Here is a 15,205-nt window from a genome sequence, read left to right as displayed (position 1 = left end):
TCTGGGATAGTGCCCAGGCCATTTAAGTGTAGAGAGCTCTATTAGACACTCACTTGTGTTTTATTCTGATGCCTGTAACTCTGTGGATGTGACTAAATATGAATTCACACATCTACCTAAATTCTTGTCATTATGCTATTAGAATAAATTAATACCTTTAATATAATTATTTTAGGGTATCATTTTTATTTATTTATTTATTTTCTTATTTATTGTCAACGTGATGTACAGAGAGGTTATATATGTTAGGCATTGGATACATTTCTTGTACTGTTTGTTACCTCCTGCCTCATTCCCCCCTCCCTCTTTCCCTTTCCCCCCAAACAGTTTTGTAAGTCTTGCTTTTGTAGTCATTTGTCTTTTTATCCTGTGTCTCTTGATTTTGATATTCCCTTTCACTTTCCTAGTTTTAATACCAGTATATACAGTTTCCAATGTACTCAGATAAGATACAGTGATAGTGCAGGTACAGCTACAGGAAGGGAATACAAGAGATCATCAACAATAGAAGCTACAGTTTCACATGGCATGTTGAAAGAATTACAACAGTGATATAACACTCGTTTCCATAACATGGAGTTCATTTCACTTAGTATTATCTTATGTATTCATAGAGGCATAGCTATTAGGCTCTTGTGATCCTCTGCTCTGACTAGCCTAAACCTGTGCTAATTATTTCCTATGAGGGAGACCATAGAGTTCATGTTTCTTTGGGTCTGGCTCACTTCACTTAGTATAATTTTTTCCAAGTCCTTCCATTTCCTTATGAATGGGGCAATGTCATTCTTTCTGATAGAGGCATAAAATCCCATGGTGTATATGTACCACATTTTCCTGATCCATTCGGGATTGAGAGGATTAATATAGTCAAAATGGCAATATTGCCAAAGGCTATCTACAAATTTAATGCAATACCCATTAAGATCCCAACACCATTTTTTAATGAAATAGAGGAAGCAATCCAGAAATTCATATGGAACAATAAAAGACCCAGAATAGCAAAAACAATCCTAAGCAGAAAGAACAGTGCTGGAGGAATTACAATACCAAACTTCAAGCTGTATTATAAAGCTATAGTAATAAAAACAGCTTGGTATTGGCACTGGAACAGGCCTGAAGACCAATGGAACAGAATTGAAGACCCAGAAATGAACCAACAGAACTATGCCTACTTAATCTTTGATAAAGGAGCTAAAAAAAATAGTCTGGAAGAAAGATAGCCTCTTTAGCAAATGGTGATGGCAAAACTGGTCCAACTCCTGCAACAAACTAAAACTAGATCCTTATATATCATTTTTTAAAATTTTTGTGTAGTGCTGCATTGTGAACTCAGGGCCTTGAACTCACTAGGCTTGCTTACTTAACTCGTGCTCTACCATTTGAGCCACACCTCTATCTAAGATTTTTACTCATTATTTTGCTGATATAGAGATTCTAGCAAGCTTTTCTTCTTGGGATAGCTTTGAACTTTGGTTCTCCAGATTTCAGCCACTTTAGTGGTTTGGATTACATGTGGAAGCCACCTGGTGCCTGGCTAGCCAGAATTTTTTTACCGAATAAGTTCTGCAAACCATTGTTTATAGTCTTTATGTCAGTGGCTATTGCATTTCCTGAAGAGTGGTGAAATAATGATAGTTCATTTCTTATACTTGATTTCAATCACTGGTAGCTGTTTGCTGGTAAAGCGGTAAGCTTAAGGAAGTGAGCATTGGCTAAATGGAGAACAAAATTGATTTAAATGCATTAAAACTAATGAGCTTTCCAACTTAGGAACCTAATTTCTACTTTCCCTAGATTTTGCCACAGATTCTATTAGCTTGGTCTTGCAAAATAAAGGCTTCTGACACTAGAGGCACTTGAATGATTCAACCATGTCAAATATTCATTTCATTCTTGGTAACAATAGTGTGACATTTTTCACTTTAATCCTTTAGGTTAGATTTCAAATTTTTTTTCAACTATCATGTTGAATATGGATTAGGTAAGTTTTGTGGATATCAGAAAACTTTTTTTTTCCTAAAGGGGAAACACCCACCCTTTTCTTACGCAGGCAAATCAATGCTCTGAGAAGTTGGCTGTAAATTGTTTGAGAAGTATTAAGAAAGTAACAAGTTGTACGAGAAATGTACCCACTGCCTTACATATGAAACTGTAACCCTTCTGTACATCACTTTGACAATAAATAATTACTAAGAAATAAAGGAAGGAAGGAAGGAACGAACGAAGGAAGGAAGGAAGGAAGGAAGAAAGAAAGAAAGAAAGAAAGAAAGAAAGAAAGAAAGAAAGAAAGAAAGAAAGAAAGAGAGAAAGAAAGAAAGAAAGTCTTGTGCCAGGTGCTGATAGCTCAGGTCTGTAATCCTAGCTTCTCAGAAGGCTGAGAGCTGAGGATCGTCGTTTGAAGCCAACCCCAGGCAGGAATGTCTATGAGACTTTTATCTCCAATTAACTACCAGAAAACTAGAAGTGGAACTGTGGCTCAAATTGGTAGAGCGAAAGAGTTCAAGGATGATGTCCAGGCCCTGAGTTCAAGTCCCATGACTGACAAAACAAAAACAAAAAAAGCCTCTTGTAATGAGCTCAGGCCTAGTCAACAATTCAGATATTTTACTTTTTAGTCAGGAAAACATAGGTTGTCTTGGGAAAACAAACTCCCAGAAACCTCTAGAAATGAATCATCAAACTATCTGGCAGTTTCTCACTGTGGGGATGGTTTGTATGTAGTAGCGTTTTTCGTCTATCAGTAGATTTCGTCTATCCAGTAGATTCACATAGTTGTAGAATAAGTTTTTGAATGCCAAGTGTAGTCAAGAAGATACAGGATACAAAACAAAATCAGCCAGTGAAAAAGAGGGAATTTGTTTCATGCTTGGTGACGTTTGGTGTAATAAAGTAACAGCTGGCTAAATGGACTGTTGGGAAATGATTCTAAATTGTGTTTCTGAATGGGAAAAAGACAGACATTAGTACTGCAGCAATAGTTGCCAAAATAAATAAAAACCTCTTAACAAATAAGTATAGTATGATGTGTTAGGGATGTGCAGGACCCGCTAATGGGAAAATAGCCTTATTTGGGCCATGGTACAGAATTCTAAAACATTATGTCTATATGTGAGACCAAACTTTTTTTCCTGGTAGGGTTTTGATCCCCATGACTGGAACTCTCAGATCCTTTCATTCTCTTGGCCTTTACATGAACAGTGGGTGCTCTACCACCTTAGCCATGCCTCCAGATTCAACTTTTTAGGTTGGCTAATTTGATTTGTCTGCTCTGACTGGCTTTGAATTGAGATTCTGAGATCTCAGTCCCCTGAATAGCTGGCTAGATAGGATTACAGGCATGAGCCTTTTTTTATTTTTTTAAGTTTGTTTTCTTCAGATATGGTCTCAACTGCTCCTGATGGCTTTAAATTATGGTTTTCCTTCCTCTGCCTCCCAAATAGTAAGAGTTATAAATATGTTCTACCAGACCTGGCCCTGTAGGCATAGTTTATAGTTCTTTGTTTTCGACTATTAGTTCATCTGAAAAGGAAGATTTAGTTGTAGTAAAAGAAAGCTTCTATGGATTTTTAAAAATTCATTTACCTGTCTTTCTAAATAGCTATGCAAATGAGATTTATCCTTTAATGGGAAGGACATGTAGAAGATCAACAAGGTGAGGAAAAATGAGAATTTGTCTTTTCTTTCTTTTTGGTGCTACAGACCGGATCCATGGCCTTGTGTGTAGTAGGCAGTAGGCAAGTGCTCTACCATCCAGAGCAAGTTCTCTACCATCGAGTCACACCCCTCCTTTACTCCCTTCCCCCAGTGGGGGTTATTTAAACACTAGCTTCTGTAAAGAGCTAACTGGTGCTGATTACTACAGTTGAGATATTATTCAAAAAATGTCGGGGCTGGGGATATAGCCTAGTGGCAAGAGTGCCTGCCTCGGATACACGAGGCCCTAGGTTCGATTCCCCAGCACCACATATACAGAAAACGGCCAGAAGCGGCGCTGTGGCTCAAGTGGCAGAGTGCTAGCCTTGAGCGGGAAGAAGCCAGGGACAGTGCTCAGGCCCTGAGTCCAAGGCCCACGACTGGCCAAAAAAAAAAAAAAAAAAAAATGTCATGTTCATGAGCTATGTGCCGCATTTTCTCCATCACTTGGGGCAAAGACTATGGGCAAAAAAGTGTGGAGGCTCGGTGACTGCCGGGCAACCTCTGCTCCAGCTCCACCAAAGGCTCTCACAGCTCCTTGAAGGGGTCAGCGTGTGAGGGAAACCAGGAGTTGTCTTGGTGTCCAGCCACCTGAGGGGGCGAAGGAAGAGAAAGCAGGAACATCTGCTAGAGAGTGAAGAATGTTTCCTTGATAGAGAAATGCATGGTTCAATCAGTGCTTGTAAGTCTGGCTTCTAGTTCTCTCTTGCATATGGGGAAGGGATGAGAGTTGCTTGCAGCAAATCTTAATGGGTATATGAGATTCAGAAGATGTCATTTTAGCTGGATAGACCAAACACATAATTTGTGTGTGCGTGTCTTGAACCCAGGATCCGGGTAGTCTTCTTTTTTTTCCCACTCAAAGCTGACATTCTATCACTTGAGCCACAGCTCTACTTCTGACTTAAAATTTTTTTCATTGTTATTATAAAGGTGATTTACAAAGAGGTTACAGTTACATAAGACAGGTAAAAATAATATTTCTCTTTTTCTTTTTCTTTTTTTCTTTCTCTCTCTCTCTCTCTCTCTCTCTCTCTCTCTCTCTCTCTCTCTCTCTCTCTCTCTCTCTCTCTCTCTCTCTCTCTCTCATCTACTGTGGCCCTTGAACTGAGGATCTGGGCACTGCCCCTGAGCTCTTTTGCTCAAGGCTAGTGCTCTATCACTTTGAGCCACAGCTCCTCACTTCCAATTTTCTGGGACTTAGTTGCAAATAAGAGTCTCATGGATTTTTCTGCCCTGACTGGCTTTGAACTGTGATCTTCAGGTCTTACCCTCTTGAGTAGTTAGGATCATAGGCATGAGCCATTGGTACCTAATCAAATAGCATAATTTAACCACATGCCATACTTTTAATTATCAGCTCTTAAAGGATAGAGAATATTGTCTAATTACTGGACAAATGCCACACACAAGGCTTCACATGTCACTTTAGGAGTTATGTCATCATACAAAATGTAAGAATCAACAGGGTGAACTGAAACAAGAAGTTTGCATGATTCCAGAAGTTCAAGACAATGTAGTAATACACAGCCATTAAAAACAAATAGACTAGCCAGGTACTGGCGGCTCGCACCTGTAGTCCTAGCTAACTCAGGAGGCTGAAATACGAGGCTCATAGTTGAAATACAACCCCAGGTAGGAAAGTGAGACTCTTATCTCCAAATAACCAACAAGAAATGGTTCTCTGGCTCCAAGTGGTAGAGCACTAGCCTTGAGTGAAAAAGCCCAGAGACAGTGCTCAGGCTCTGAGTTCAAGCCCCACAATAGACAAACAAGTAGATTACTGGATGGATAAAAATAATCATTTGAAGAACTGTATGAATCAACAATTTGATTTCATATAAAGCATTTCTACTTTATGGGGATATGATTGTAATAACCAATTAAGTTACAAATTTCAATAAACATATCAAACTTAGTTGGATATATGCATAGTATTTGATGTTCCAAAATTTATAGAGTATAAAACCAACTATGTTATAGTCAGAGGCTTGGGGCTGGGGCCTACTAACTTAAATAGGTTCTTTTTTTTTTTGTCAGTTATGGGATTTGAACTCAGGGTCTAGGCACTGTTCCTGAGCCTCTTTGTACTCAAAGCTAGCACTCTACCAGTTGAGCTCTGCTTCTGGTTTTTTGAGTCATTAATTGGAGATAAGAATCTCATGGGGGGCTGGGGATATAGCCTAGCGGCAAGAGTGCCTGCCTCGGATACACGAGGCCCTAGGTTCGATTCCCCAGCACCACATATACAGAAAACGGCCAGAAGCGGCGCTGTGGCTCAAGTGGCAGAGTGCTAGCCTTGAGCGGGAAGAAGCCAGGGACAGTGCTCAGGCCCTGAGTCCAAGGCCCAGGACTGGCAAAAAAAAAAAAAAAAAGAATCTCATGGGGACTTTTCTGCTTGGGCTACCTTTGAACCACAATCCTTAGATCTCAGCCTCCTCAGTAGCTAGGCTTACAGGAATGAGCCACCGGCACCCACCTGGGTTCTTCTTTTACAGTAGAGCTAATAGGTAATTCTGCCTTACGTGAAGTTTTTGAAAACTCAAACATTTTGTTTTAAACAAGTGCATAGTTCTTCTATCATGGCTCTTACAACAATGATCATTTTTGTAGTTTAAATGGCTATGTGAAACACAGATACCATTTAGTAAAAAAAAAATAAAGACATAAATTGTTGCTATAGAATTAAGATTACGCTATGCTATTTCAAATGTCACCAGAAAGCCGATCTTTAGAAATAAGATTGACTGTTTCCTTCATTTGTTTGTTTCACGGTGCTGTGGAGAGAGTCCAGGGCCCACGCGTGCTCATGCAGGGCTCTGCCTCCAAGCTCCTGCCCCAGCCCTGGCCGTAGGTTTTGTTTTTATAAAGAAAACACTGTAGGCTGTGAGTTTTGAGGATCCATAATACATTAGAGAAACTCCAGAAAGCTAAGACCTCCCTGTTCTCGGTCTCTTTCCAATGTCCATCACATAGACTGCCCTGGTCACTTCATATTCAGGGTCATTTCTAGATCTTTGTAGAATCCTCACTGCTATTATCCTCTCTTAGCTAAATCTCTAAAGAAACTAAGAGAGATACTTTTTCTCAGAATCATGCACCTTTTTTTTTTTTTCTGAATGATATGTACCTGGTTCTGACGCTTGATGCTTTAAGGTAAAAATTGGTAACAACAAAGAGGCCAGGATTAATGCAGAGTCGAAGAGAATTTTGTAACTTGGAACTTTGTATGCTAAAGTTGTATTCACACACACACACACACACACACACACACACACACACACACACACCCCAAACAATCAAAATAGCAATGAAAGGGAAAAACTAGATAATTATAGCAAAGATTTCCTAAATCCTGCTAGAGGGAGGCAACTTGTTTGTGTTAGATTTAAAAAGCACTTGAAAGCATAGCACCCCTCACTTCAGCATTTGCATCAATATTTTTCTATGTGAGTTTCTTGTTTCTAAAATTAAAAAAGTTTACATGTAGCAAAATACCTAAATCTGCAAAACTTAGTTGCATTCATTTTGCATTTTTTTTCCAGGACTGCATGTGCTTGGGAAATGCCAACTTATATCAAATGATAGAAACCAATCTCATTCCAAAGTTTCCTGCATCTGTTACTCTCAGTCCCCACCGACGGTGGTGTTTTGAGGTTTATTTCATCTTATTTTTTGATAGATGTTGTGCTTGTCGCAGAGTCTCCTTTCAATGATCTCTGATTACATTCTGTGAACCCTGCCTCAGTGGATGGTGGCCTCCTCGGCTCTTGCATTTACAGTCTCTTTTTGATTTTGCTCTAAAATCTGGAGACTTTTGTCTTTCAGGTCTGTTTCCTGCCATTCTCAACCTGGCCAGCAATGCTCACATCAGTGCCAACGCCACCTGTGGGGAGAGGGGGCCTGAGATGTACTGCAAACTGGTGGAGCACGTGCCCGGGCGGCCGGTGCGGAATGCCCAGTGCCGCCTCTGCGACAGCAACAGCACCAACCCCAGAGGCAAGCGCACACAAACACCACGCAGTTCTTTGCTTCCCTGTATCTGCCTGTGTGTCTGTTTGTCTATCTATTGCCTCTATCATCTTTTTATCTATCTATCTACCTCTACTTGTCTATCGATCTGCCTCTCCTTCAGTCTCTCTGTCTGTCTGTGTGCATCAGTCTCTCTCTCTCTCTCTATAATTTGTCTCTATATAAAATCTACCTGTCATCATTCTCTTCCTTTCTTCCTTCCTTCTTTTCTCTATTTCTATCATCTATCTCTCATGTCTTCTCTTTTTTTAGTTTTTCCCTTTTCAGAATTCTCTGTTTCTATCATTTATCTATCTCTCATGTCTGTCTCTCTCCTTCCACACCTAGCTCCTATGTGTATTCATCTATCTGTCATCAATCTGTTTATGTACGTATGATGGATGGATGGATGATGTGGGTGGACCCCAGGGCCTCACCCATGTCCTGTACCTCTGAGCTCTACGTATAGCCCCACACATGGAAATGTGTACTTTCTAAAGTAATTGAAGACTTCCATCAGGAAGCCATGAACTTTGTGCTCACCTTTGACTGCTATTCATTAGCACTGAGTTTAGAAGTTCAAGAATTTAAGGCCTTAGTGGCAAAGAGTGCTTGTCTCATATACATGAGGCCCTGGGTTCAATTCCCCAGCACCACATATATAGAAAATGGCCAGAAGTGGCGCTGTGGCTCAAGTGGCAGAGTGCTAGCCTTGAGCAAAAAGAAGCCAGGGACAGTGCTCAGGCCCTGAGTCCAAGCCCCAGGACTGGCCAAAAAAAAGAATTTAAGGCCTTACTGAGAAGAAGTCATGCATTACTTTCTTTTTACAGAAAGCCACCCAATATCACACGCGATAGATGGCACCAATAACTGGTGGCAAAGTCCCAGTATTCAGAATGGGAGAGAGTACCACTGGGTCACCATCACTCTGGACTTACAACAGGTAGGTCAAGCCACTCCCTCTGCAGAGGGTCTGAGGGCTGCTGACCCATAGCTTTCTGAGAGCTTCTGGGAACTGCACCCTCCCACGTGTGGTAAGTGATCCAGCAAAGCAGTCACAGCTCTGGTTCCTGTCACATTTATCCTCCCTAGTGTCTTTGAGGAGAGAATGGAGTTGCTTTCGGTGGTGATGTTCTTTGCAGCAGGCGCACTCATCGCTCAGGAAACTATGCTTGGGTGTGTGCTAGCTGCCCTGGGGAGGGACACAGGTGCACTGGGGAGGGAATGTGTGCAGAAGGAATGCAGTCTCACCAGTAAGACTCACTGTCTTGCTGTTAGCATCATGCAAGCTTGCCACATAAGGGTTGACTAACTCTGGGACACAGACCATACCTTACCCCGCCCAATGCTGTCATAGCCATCTGCAAACCAGAGCTGCTCAGGACTAACACGAGTGAATCCTTCAGTGTGAGGTTGGGAAGGCCAGGTGGAACTGACTCTGGTCACACTGCCTCCTCTTAGCTGGCTTCAAAGCTACGGACAATGGAGAGAAATGCCATCTGAGCTCTGGCTTCCCTAGCACTTTGTGATAAGAAAACGGAGAGTCTGAGTGTGAGGGATGAAAACACGAGGACAGGCATTTTGGAACAGTTGTCCCAACTTTTTCCTTGAGCTCTCTAGAAAAGCTATCACAGAAAATGCTTGCTAATTTCATTTCAGTTCTTTTTGTGCTGGAACTCATGTAAAATATGTAGATGGTTGAAAGAGACAGATGGTGGAGGTATGTGCTGTCAGATTAAAATATGAATTATGGAGGTTTGGTGGCAAATAATTAGAATTCTTTTGAGTAAGAGACAGCTTAAAAATGGTCAAGATTCTAAGTAGCAGACAAGTTGTTACTGTGAATATTCATGTAACATTTAGTCTCTAATAATTACAATAAATAAAGTAGCAAAATATGAAGCTCACAATACACTATCCAATTCCAAGTTCACAGGTTTATGGTAGTCAATACCATTTCCCACAGCTTTCAGTCATAAGACATGAGTTAACAGGAAATACTTCGTTATCTTCAAATCCCACTAAAGGAGAAGAGAAAAAAGTCCCTTTTGTTGTTCTGGACTTTGTCTTTATCTTAGTGTTAAGAATGATTCTGCCATAACCTCTACAGTTTATGTTCCTTTTTCTAAGGGAAATATATAACCATGTTCATTATTGGGAATATGGCTGACTGGAGTGCTAGGGTTGGACAAGAGTCCTCAAAGGTGCGTGTGTTAAAGACTTTGTCTACAGGGTGGCACTGTTGGGAGGTGGTGGAACCTTTAAAAGGTGGAGCCTAGTGAGAGTATGTTAGGTCATTGGGTATGTGTCATGAAAGGAGACATTGGGAACTTAGCCTCTTCCTGTCTCTCTTTCATTCTGTGTTGTGCTTCTTCTATTTCACACTCCTGCCACAATGTACTGCCCGAGCACAGGCCCAAAAGCAATGAGCCAGATGGAGTAGAACCTCCAAACCGATGGGCCAATTCAAATCCTTCCAGCCTATAGACTGATTGCCTCAAAAGTATTTTGTCACAAAGATGGAATTTGGCCAAATTAAAAATTGGATGTTCTATTGCTTGCTTCAATAGCACTATATACTAAAATTGGAATGATACAGAGATGAGTGTGGCCCCTGTGCAAGGAGACACACAAATTCATGAAGCATCCCATATTTTTGTAATAATAACCCCTCTGTATATCACCTTCACAATAAAAATAAATAACAAAGAGCATAACCTACTATTTGAAAGTTAAAAAATTGTATATTTTATATACAGACCTCAGAACCATGCTGGGGTGCCCTTTGCTTTGACATTAATTCTGCTTGACTTCATCCTGAAGGAATCTGTTTTGCTTCAGTTTGCCTGGAATTCCAGAAGGGAGCATCTCTTTTTTATTTGAATGGCCTGTTTCAAAACCAAGCCAATATGTGTAGTTATGGACATCCAGTTAATTTCTAGTGTTTGGGGATAGTCTCCTAAGGAAGATAATTCATTAGAGCAATTCATGTTCAGAAATTTCTCTGGTTTCCAGAGATGAGGAACCTTCTCTCTGCCAAGGGCCATTTGGACATTTATAATACCATCCCAGAGCCATGGTCAATGCTGATAGATGGCTGTGGGCGGCTCCAAGAAGGATATGAGATGCTTATGTGTCTGACTGGGCCTTATGTAAGTGGGTAGAAAAATTCAGCTGTGCTCTCAGTGTAAGTGAATACATCATATGGGAAAATCTGCTTTTGGATTTTATTGAGCATTTTTTATGAATGATTTTATACATAGAAAGCTTATTATAACAAGTATGTGGATACACATCCCTTAAAAATCAGCGATTTGAAAGCATTGAACCATGTCTGTTTTAGGTGAATTGCAATCATTAGGATATTTCACCAACACACCTCTTTACAGATTCAAACAAATAAAGATGTTTGTTCTGAATAGACACATGCCATTAGCCCCCTTAACAAAATTAATAAGAAATCTGAATGTGTGTGCATGTGTGTGTGCGTGTGTGTGTGTGCGTGTGTGTGTGTGTGTATGTGTGTGGTGGGCCTTGAAGTCAGGGCCTGTGCACTGTCTCTAAACTATTTTGCTCAAGGATAGCTCTCCATCACTTGAGCCACAGCTCTACTTCTAGCTTTTTGTCAGTTAATTAGAAATAAGAGTCTTACAGACTTTTCTGCTTGGAATGGTTTCAAACCATGTTTCCTCAGATCTCAGCCTCCCGAGTAGCTAGGATTACAAGCATGAGCCACTGGTACCCAACAAGAATTTTAAAATAATTGTTTCATCATTCATATTTTCTATCCACACTGATTTTCTGATCTGAAATGTCCTCCACTTTAAAAAATGAGAAATGTATCTTTGTGTAGAACAGGCCATTTGCTTGAAGAGCATCCTGCATGCTGAGTTTCCTGGATAGTTAAACTATGATTTGTTCCTGAATGTCTTCGCACTCTTATTTTTTTTTATCATCTGAATTCAGCTCAGACATCTGATTAAGTTTCATTACGTAGTTTTGCAGGACAGCATCTTGGGTGGTCCAGAGACTTCCCTTAGCCTGGCCTGCTCTGGGTGAGCCATCAGGGACAAGGCTGCTGACTGTGTAGCCTGTCTCCTGCTGACAGTGTGCACCCCTACAGTCAGCTCCCTGGTACTCGCCTATCCCGCTGTTCCTTAGATCTGGCCCGTATTCACATCTAGAGCTTGGCTACTCCTTCCCGTGACTGTTTTCTAGTACCCAAACCTTTGCATTTCCCTCTCCAGCCAGCTACAGCTACTTGTTAATGTCTACATTATGTGCTCCATGAGGGCTTTTCTCCCTTTCTCTGTTAATGTTTCTTGAGGTATATATTGCTCTCTTTGCATGCCTAGGCATTGATGCAGTGCAAGCATGGAATGGATAATCAGTGTACATCTACCTTCCTTCCTTCCTTCCTTCCTTCCTTCCTTCCTTCCTGCCTTCCTTCCTTCCCTTCTTTCTTTCTCTCCCCTCTTCTCCCCCTCCCTCTCTCCCTCCCTCCCTCCCTCCCTCCTTTCCTCCCTCCCTCTCTCCCTCTCTTCCTTTTGGCAGTAATGGGTTTTGAACTTAGGCCCTGTGCTTTTCTGATGGGCCCTCTACCACTTGAGCCATGTTTTCAGCCCTTTTACTTACTTTTTGATTTAATTATTCTTATTTCCAGGTAGGGTTATTCCCCGCCCCCTGTCCCCCGCTCCCCAGGGCAGCTTTGAACTAAAATTCTCCTGTCTATACCCTTGCTACCTATTTGGGACCACGGTATGTGCTATCACACCCAGTTTCTGTGTTGATATGGAGTCTCAACAATTTTTTTTTCCCCAGGCTGGCCTTAAAACACAGTTCTCTCTATATCTCTACCTGCTGAGTAGCTGGGATTACAGGCATGAGCCACTGTATCTGACCTCCAGTGCTTATTTTATTTTACTTTTTAAATTAAATTAAATTTAAAAAATTTTTTTTACTTCTCCCTCCTCTTGTTGACTCACAGCCTGGTTAAGAGAAGTCAATGAATGAATGATTCTTTTGACTCCTCTGTTTCTGTGCTTATAAAACATAGAATCTAAGTACAGACTTCTAAAATACAATTATAGCTAAATGTGTTCATGTAGCTCAGTAAATATAACAGCTCCTGAGATCTTATGACCAAGTTAGCTTTGTTTTTAGTAGTTAAATACTAAAAATACCCATCTCGTTCTTGATTCCTTAGTTAATGACAGCTGTCGAAATTACATGATTTGCACACTTTGTATAATGTTGGGTTATCTGGAAGATAGGATAACAAAGAGTCCATAAATGTCATATGGTTTACACTAAGATTTAAATGCAGTGTTTGCCTTTGTAATGTAATAGAAGAGGATGATTAGATTTATTTATTTACTTCTAAATAATTCTGCTATTTGTTGTTTTCATTGATTTTATAATATTTTAGTAGCAATATCTTACTTTAAAAAATGTGTAAGAACCAGACATGGTAATGCATACCTATAATCTCAGCACTCAGGAGGCAAGAGGATCATGCAACAACAGCCTAGCGTACATAAAACAAAACAAACACGAGAGTTGAATATGTGTGGTAGCCTTGTTATAAGAAAAATAAAGCAGTGAAATGTCACAAATGTACAACTGATGTATGGCGAGGTTTGCATTAATAAAGCACTATTAAATGCCCGTGGTTACACAGCCCATTAGTTAGCCCTGCACTGAACAGAGGCTGTGATCTTCCTGGCACCTTAACATTGCAAAGAAATCCTTCTATGAGAACGAACATTTAATGGATCTTGAATTTCATTATTATCAAGATTGTTCCAAGCCCTGCTAATTATATTAAAACATATTTCTTCTGGTAGTGTTTCTGAGTAAAAAGATGGAAATACTCCCAGTTTGAGAAAGACTATATTAGGGTAACATACTGATGGATGAAAAGATGTTCAATAGAGTTAACCACAAGGGAAATGAAAATAAAAACCATAGTAAGATATCACTTCAAGCCAGATGCCAGTGGCTCATACCTAAAATCCTGCCTACCTGCAAAGCTGGGAACTGGAGGATCACACTTTGAAATCAGCTGAAGCAGAAAAGCCAAAAAGAGGCTGTTCCCTGAGATCCCGACCTTAGGGGCGGTCCTGTGCGTCAGTGCCTTCTCCCTCAATAAAATCTTTTTTAATTTTTCTTAAAAAAAAAAAAAGTCAAAGAGGCTCTTCCTCCAACATAACCAGCAAAAAGGGAGGTGATACTTGAGCAAGCACGCGGGATGAGTGTGAAACCCTGTATTCAAACTCTGGTACTGCTTCAAGGTAGAAAAGAAGGAAGTAATTAATTGTTGGCAAAAATATTGATGAATTAATTATTCATCAATGGTGGAGATATAAAATGGAGCAGCCATTATAGAAAACATTACGATGGTTCCTCAAAAATTTAATACAGAATTATCATACGAATGAGCCTGATATACTGTCTTGTGTATATACCTGAAAGCATATATGTCTAAATACAATAAGAAACGCGTGCACATCCATGTACACTGCAGCACTATTTATAATAGGCAAGATACGGAATAAACCTAGGTGCCCAGCAGTTGATTGGGTAAAGGAAATGTGAGACACACACACACACACACACACACACACACACACACGCTGGGGTAGTATTCATCCATATGAAGAATGAAACTATGTCATTTGCAGAAAATGGAACTGGAGATCATCATGTTAGGTGAAATAAGCCAGACTTAGACAATGACACGTTTTCTCTTGTGTGTGGAATGTAGATCTACATAAGGACATCGTTAGGTGCTGGTGGAGCACAGAAAGCACAGGGATAATGCCAAGGCCTTGTGCTCAAACCCTAGGACTGGCACAATAAAAGAAAAAAGGGGCTGGGAATGTGGCTCAGTGGTAGAGTACTTGCCTAGCGTGCATGAAACCCTGGGTTCAATTCCTCATACCACATAGACAGAAAAAGCCAGAAGTGGTGCTGGGGTTTGTACTCCTATTAAACATATAAAAAAGGAAGGAGGTATGAACGAATAGAGAGTGAATTTGGTCAAGGTACGTTTATATACATGTATGGAAGTACCACAATGAAACACCTTTGTATAACTAACATGCTTATAAGACATGAATGATGTAGAGCCAAGCATGGTAACTCATACCTGGGATCCCAGCACTCTGGGAAGAGAAGGCAGCAAGGCTGAGGGTTCAAGGTTAATCTGGATTACATAGCAAGATGCTATCTCAACAACAACAACAAAATAATGTGGAATACTTAACAGATTCCTCCCACTCAATAAACTTGACTTTTCTTTCCCTCCTGTTTCTTTTTTTTGGCCAGTCCTGGGCCTTGGACTCAGGGCCTGAGCACTGTCCCTGGCTTCTTCCCGCTCAAGGCTAGCACTCTGCCACTTGAGCCACAGCGCCGCTTCTGGCCGTTTTCTGTATATGTGGTGCTGGGGAATCGAACCTAGGGCCTCGTGTATCCGAGGCAGGCACTCTTGCCGCTAGGC

At 40.7% G+C, this 15,205-nt stretch overlaps 1 protein-coding gene and 1 non-coding gene across 2 annotated transcripts in view; both read left to right on the top strand.

Annotated features, from left to right (window-relative positions):
- Window positions 1–15,205, top strand: part of Lama1 (laminin subunit alpha 1) — a 148,007-nt gene that overhangs the window by 24,102 nt on the left and 108,700 nt on the right. Inside the window, exons 2-3 of the mRNA XM_048363582.1 lie at window positions 7,522–7,692; window positions 8,535–8,647. Coding sequence (XP_048219539.1) covers window positions 7,522–7,692; window positions 8,535–8,647 — 284 coding nt within the window. The remainder of the gene's footprint in view (window positions 1–7,521; window positions 7,693–8,534; window positions 8,648–15,205) is intronic.
- LOC125364323 lies at window positions 10,258–10,362 on the top strand. Its single transcript, XR_007213483.1, has one exon. It is a non-coding gene; the product is annotated as a U6 spliceosomal RNA (small nuclear RNA).

The sequence above is a fragment of the Perognathus longimembris genome, chromosome 15 (genome assembly GCF_023159225.1).
Source record: "Perognathus longimembris pacificus isolate PPM17 chromosome 15, ASM2315922v1, whole genome shotgun sequence".
NCBI classification, from domain to species: Eukaryota; Metazoa; Chordata; class Mammalia; order Rodentia; family Heteromyidae; genus Perognathus; species Perognathus longimembris.
The sequence above is the reverse complement of the archived record's forward strand: the minus strand, read 5'-3'. Positions and strand labels throughout refer to the sequence as shown.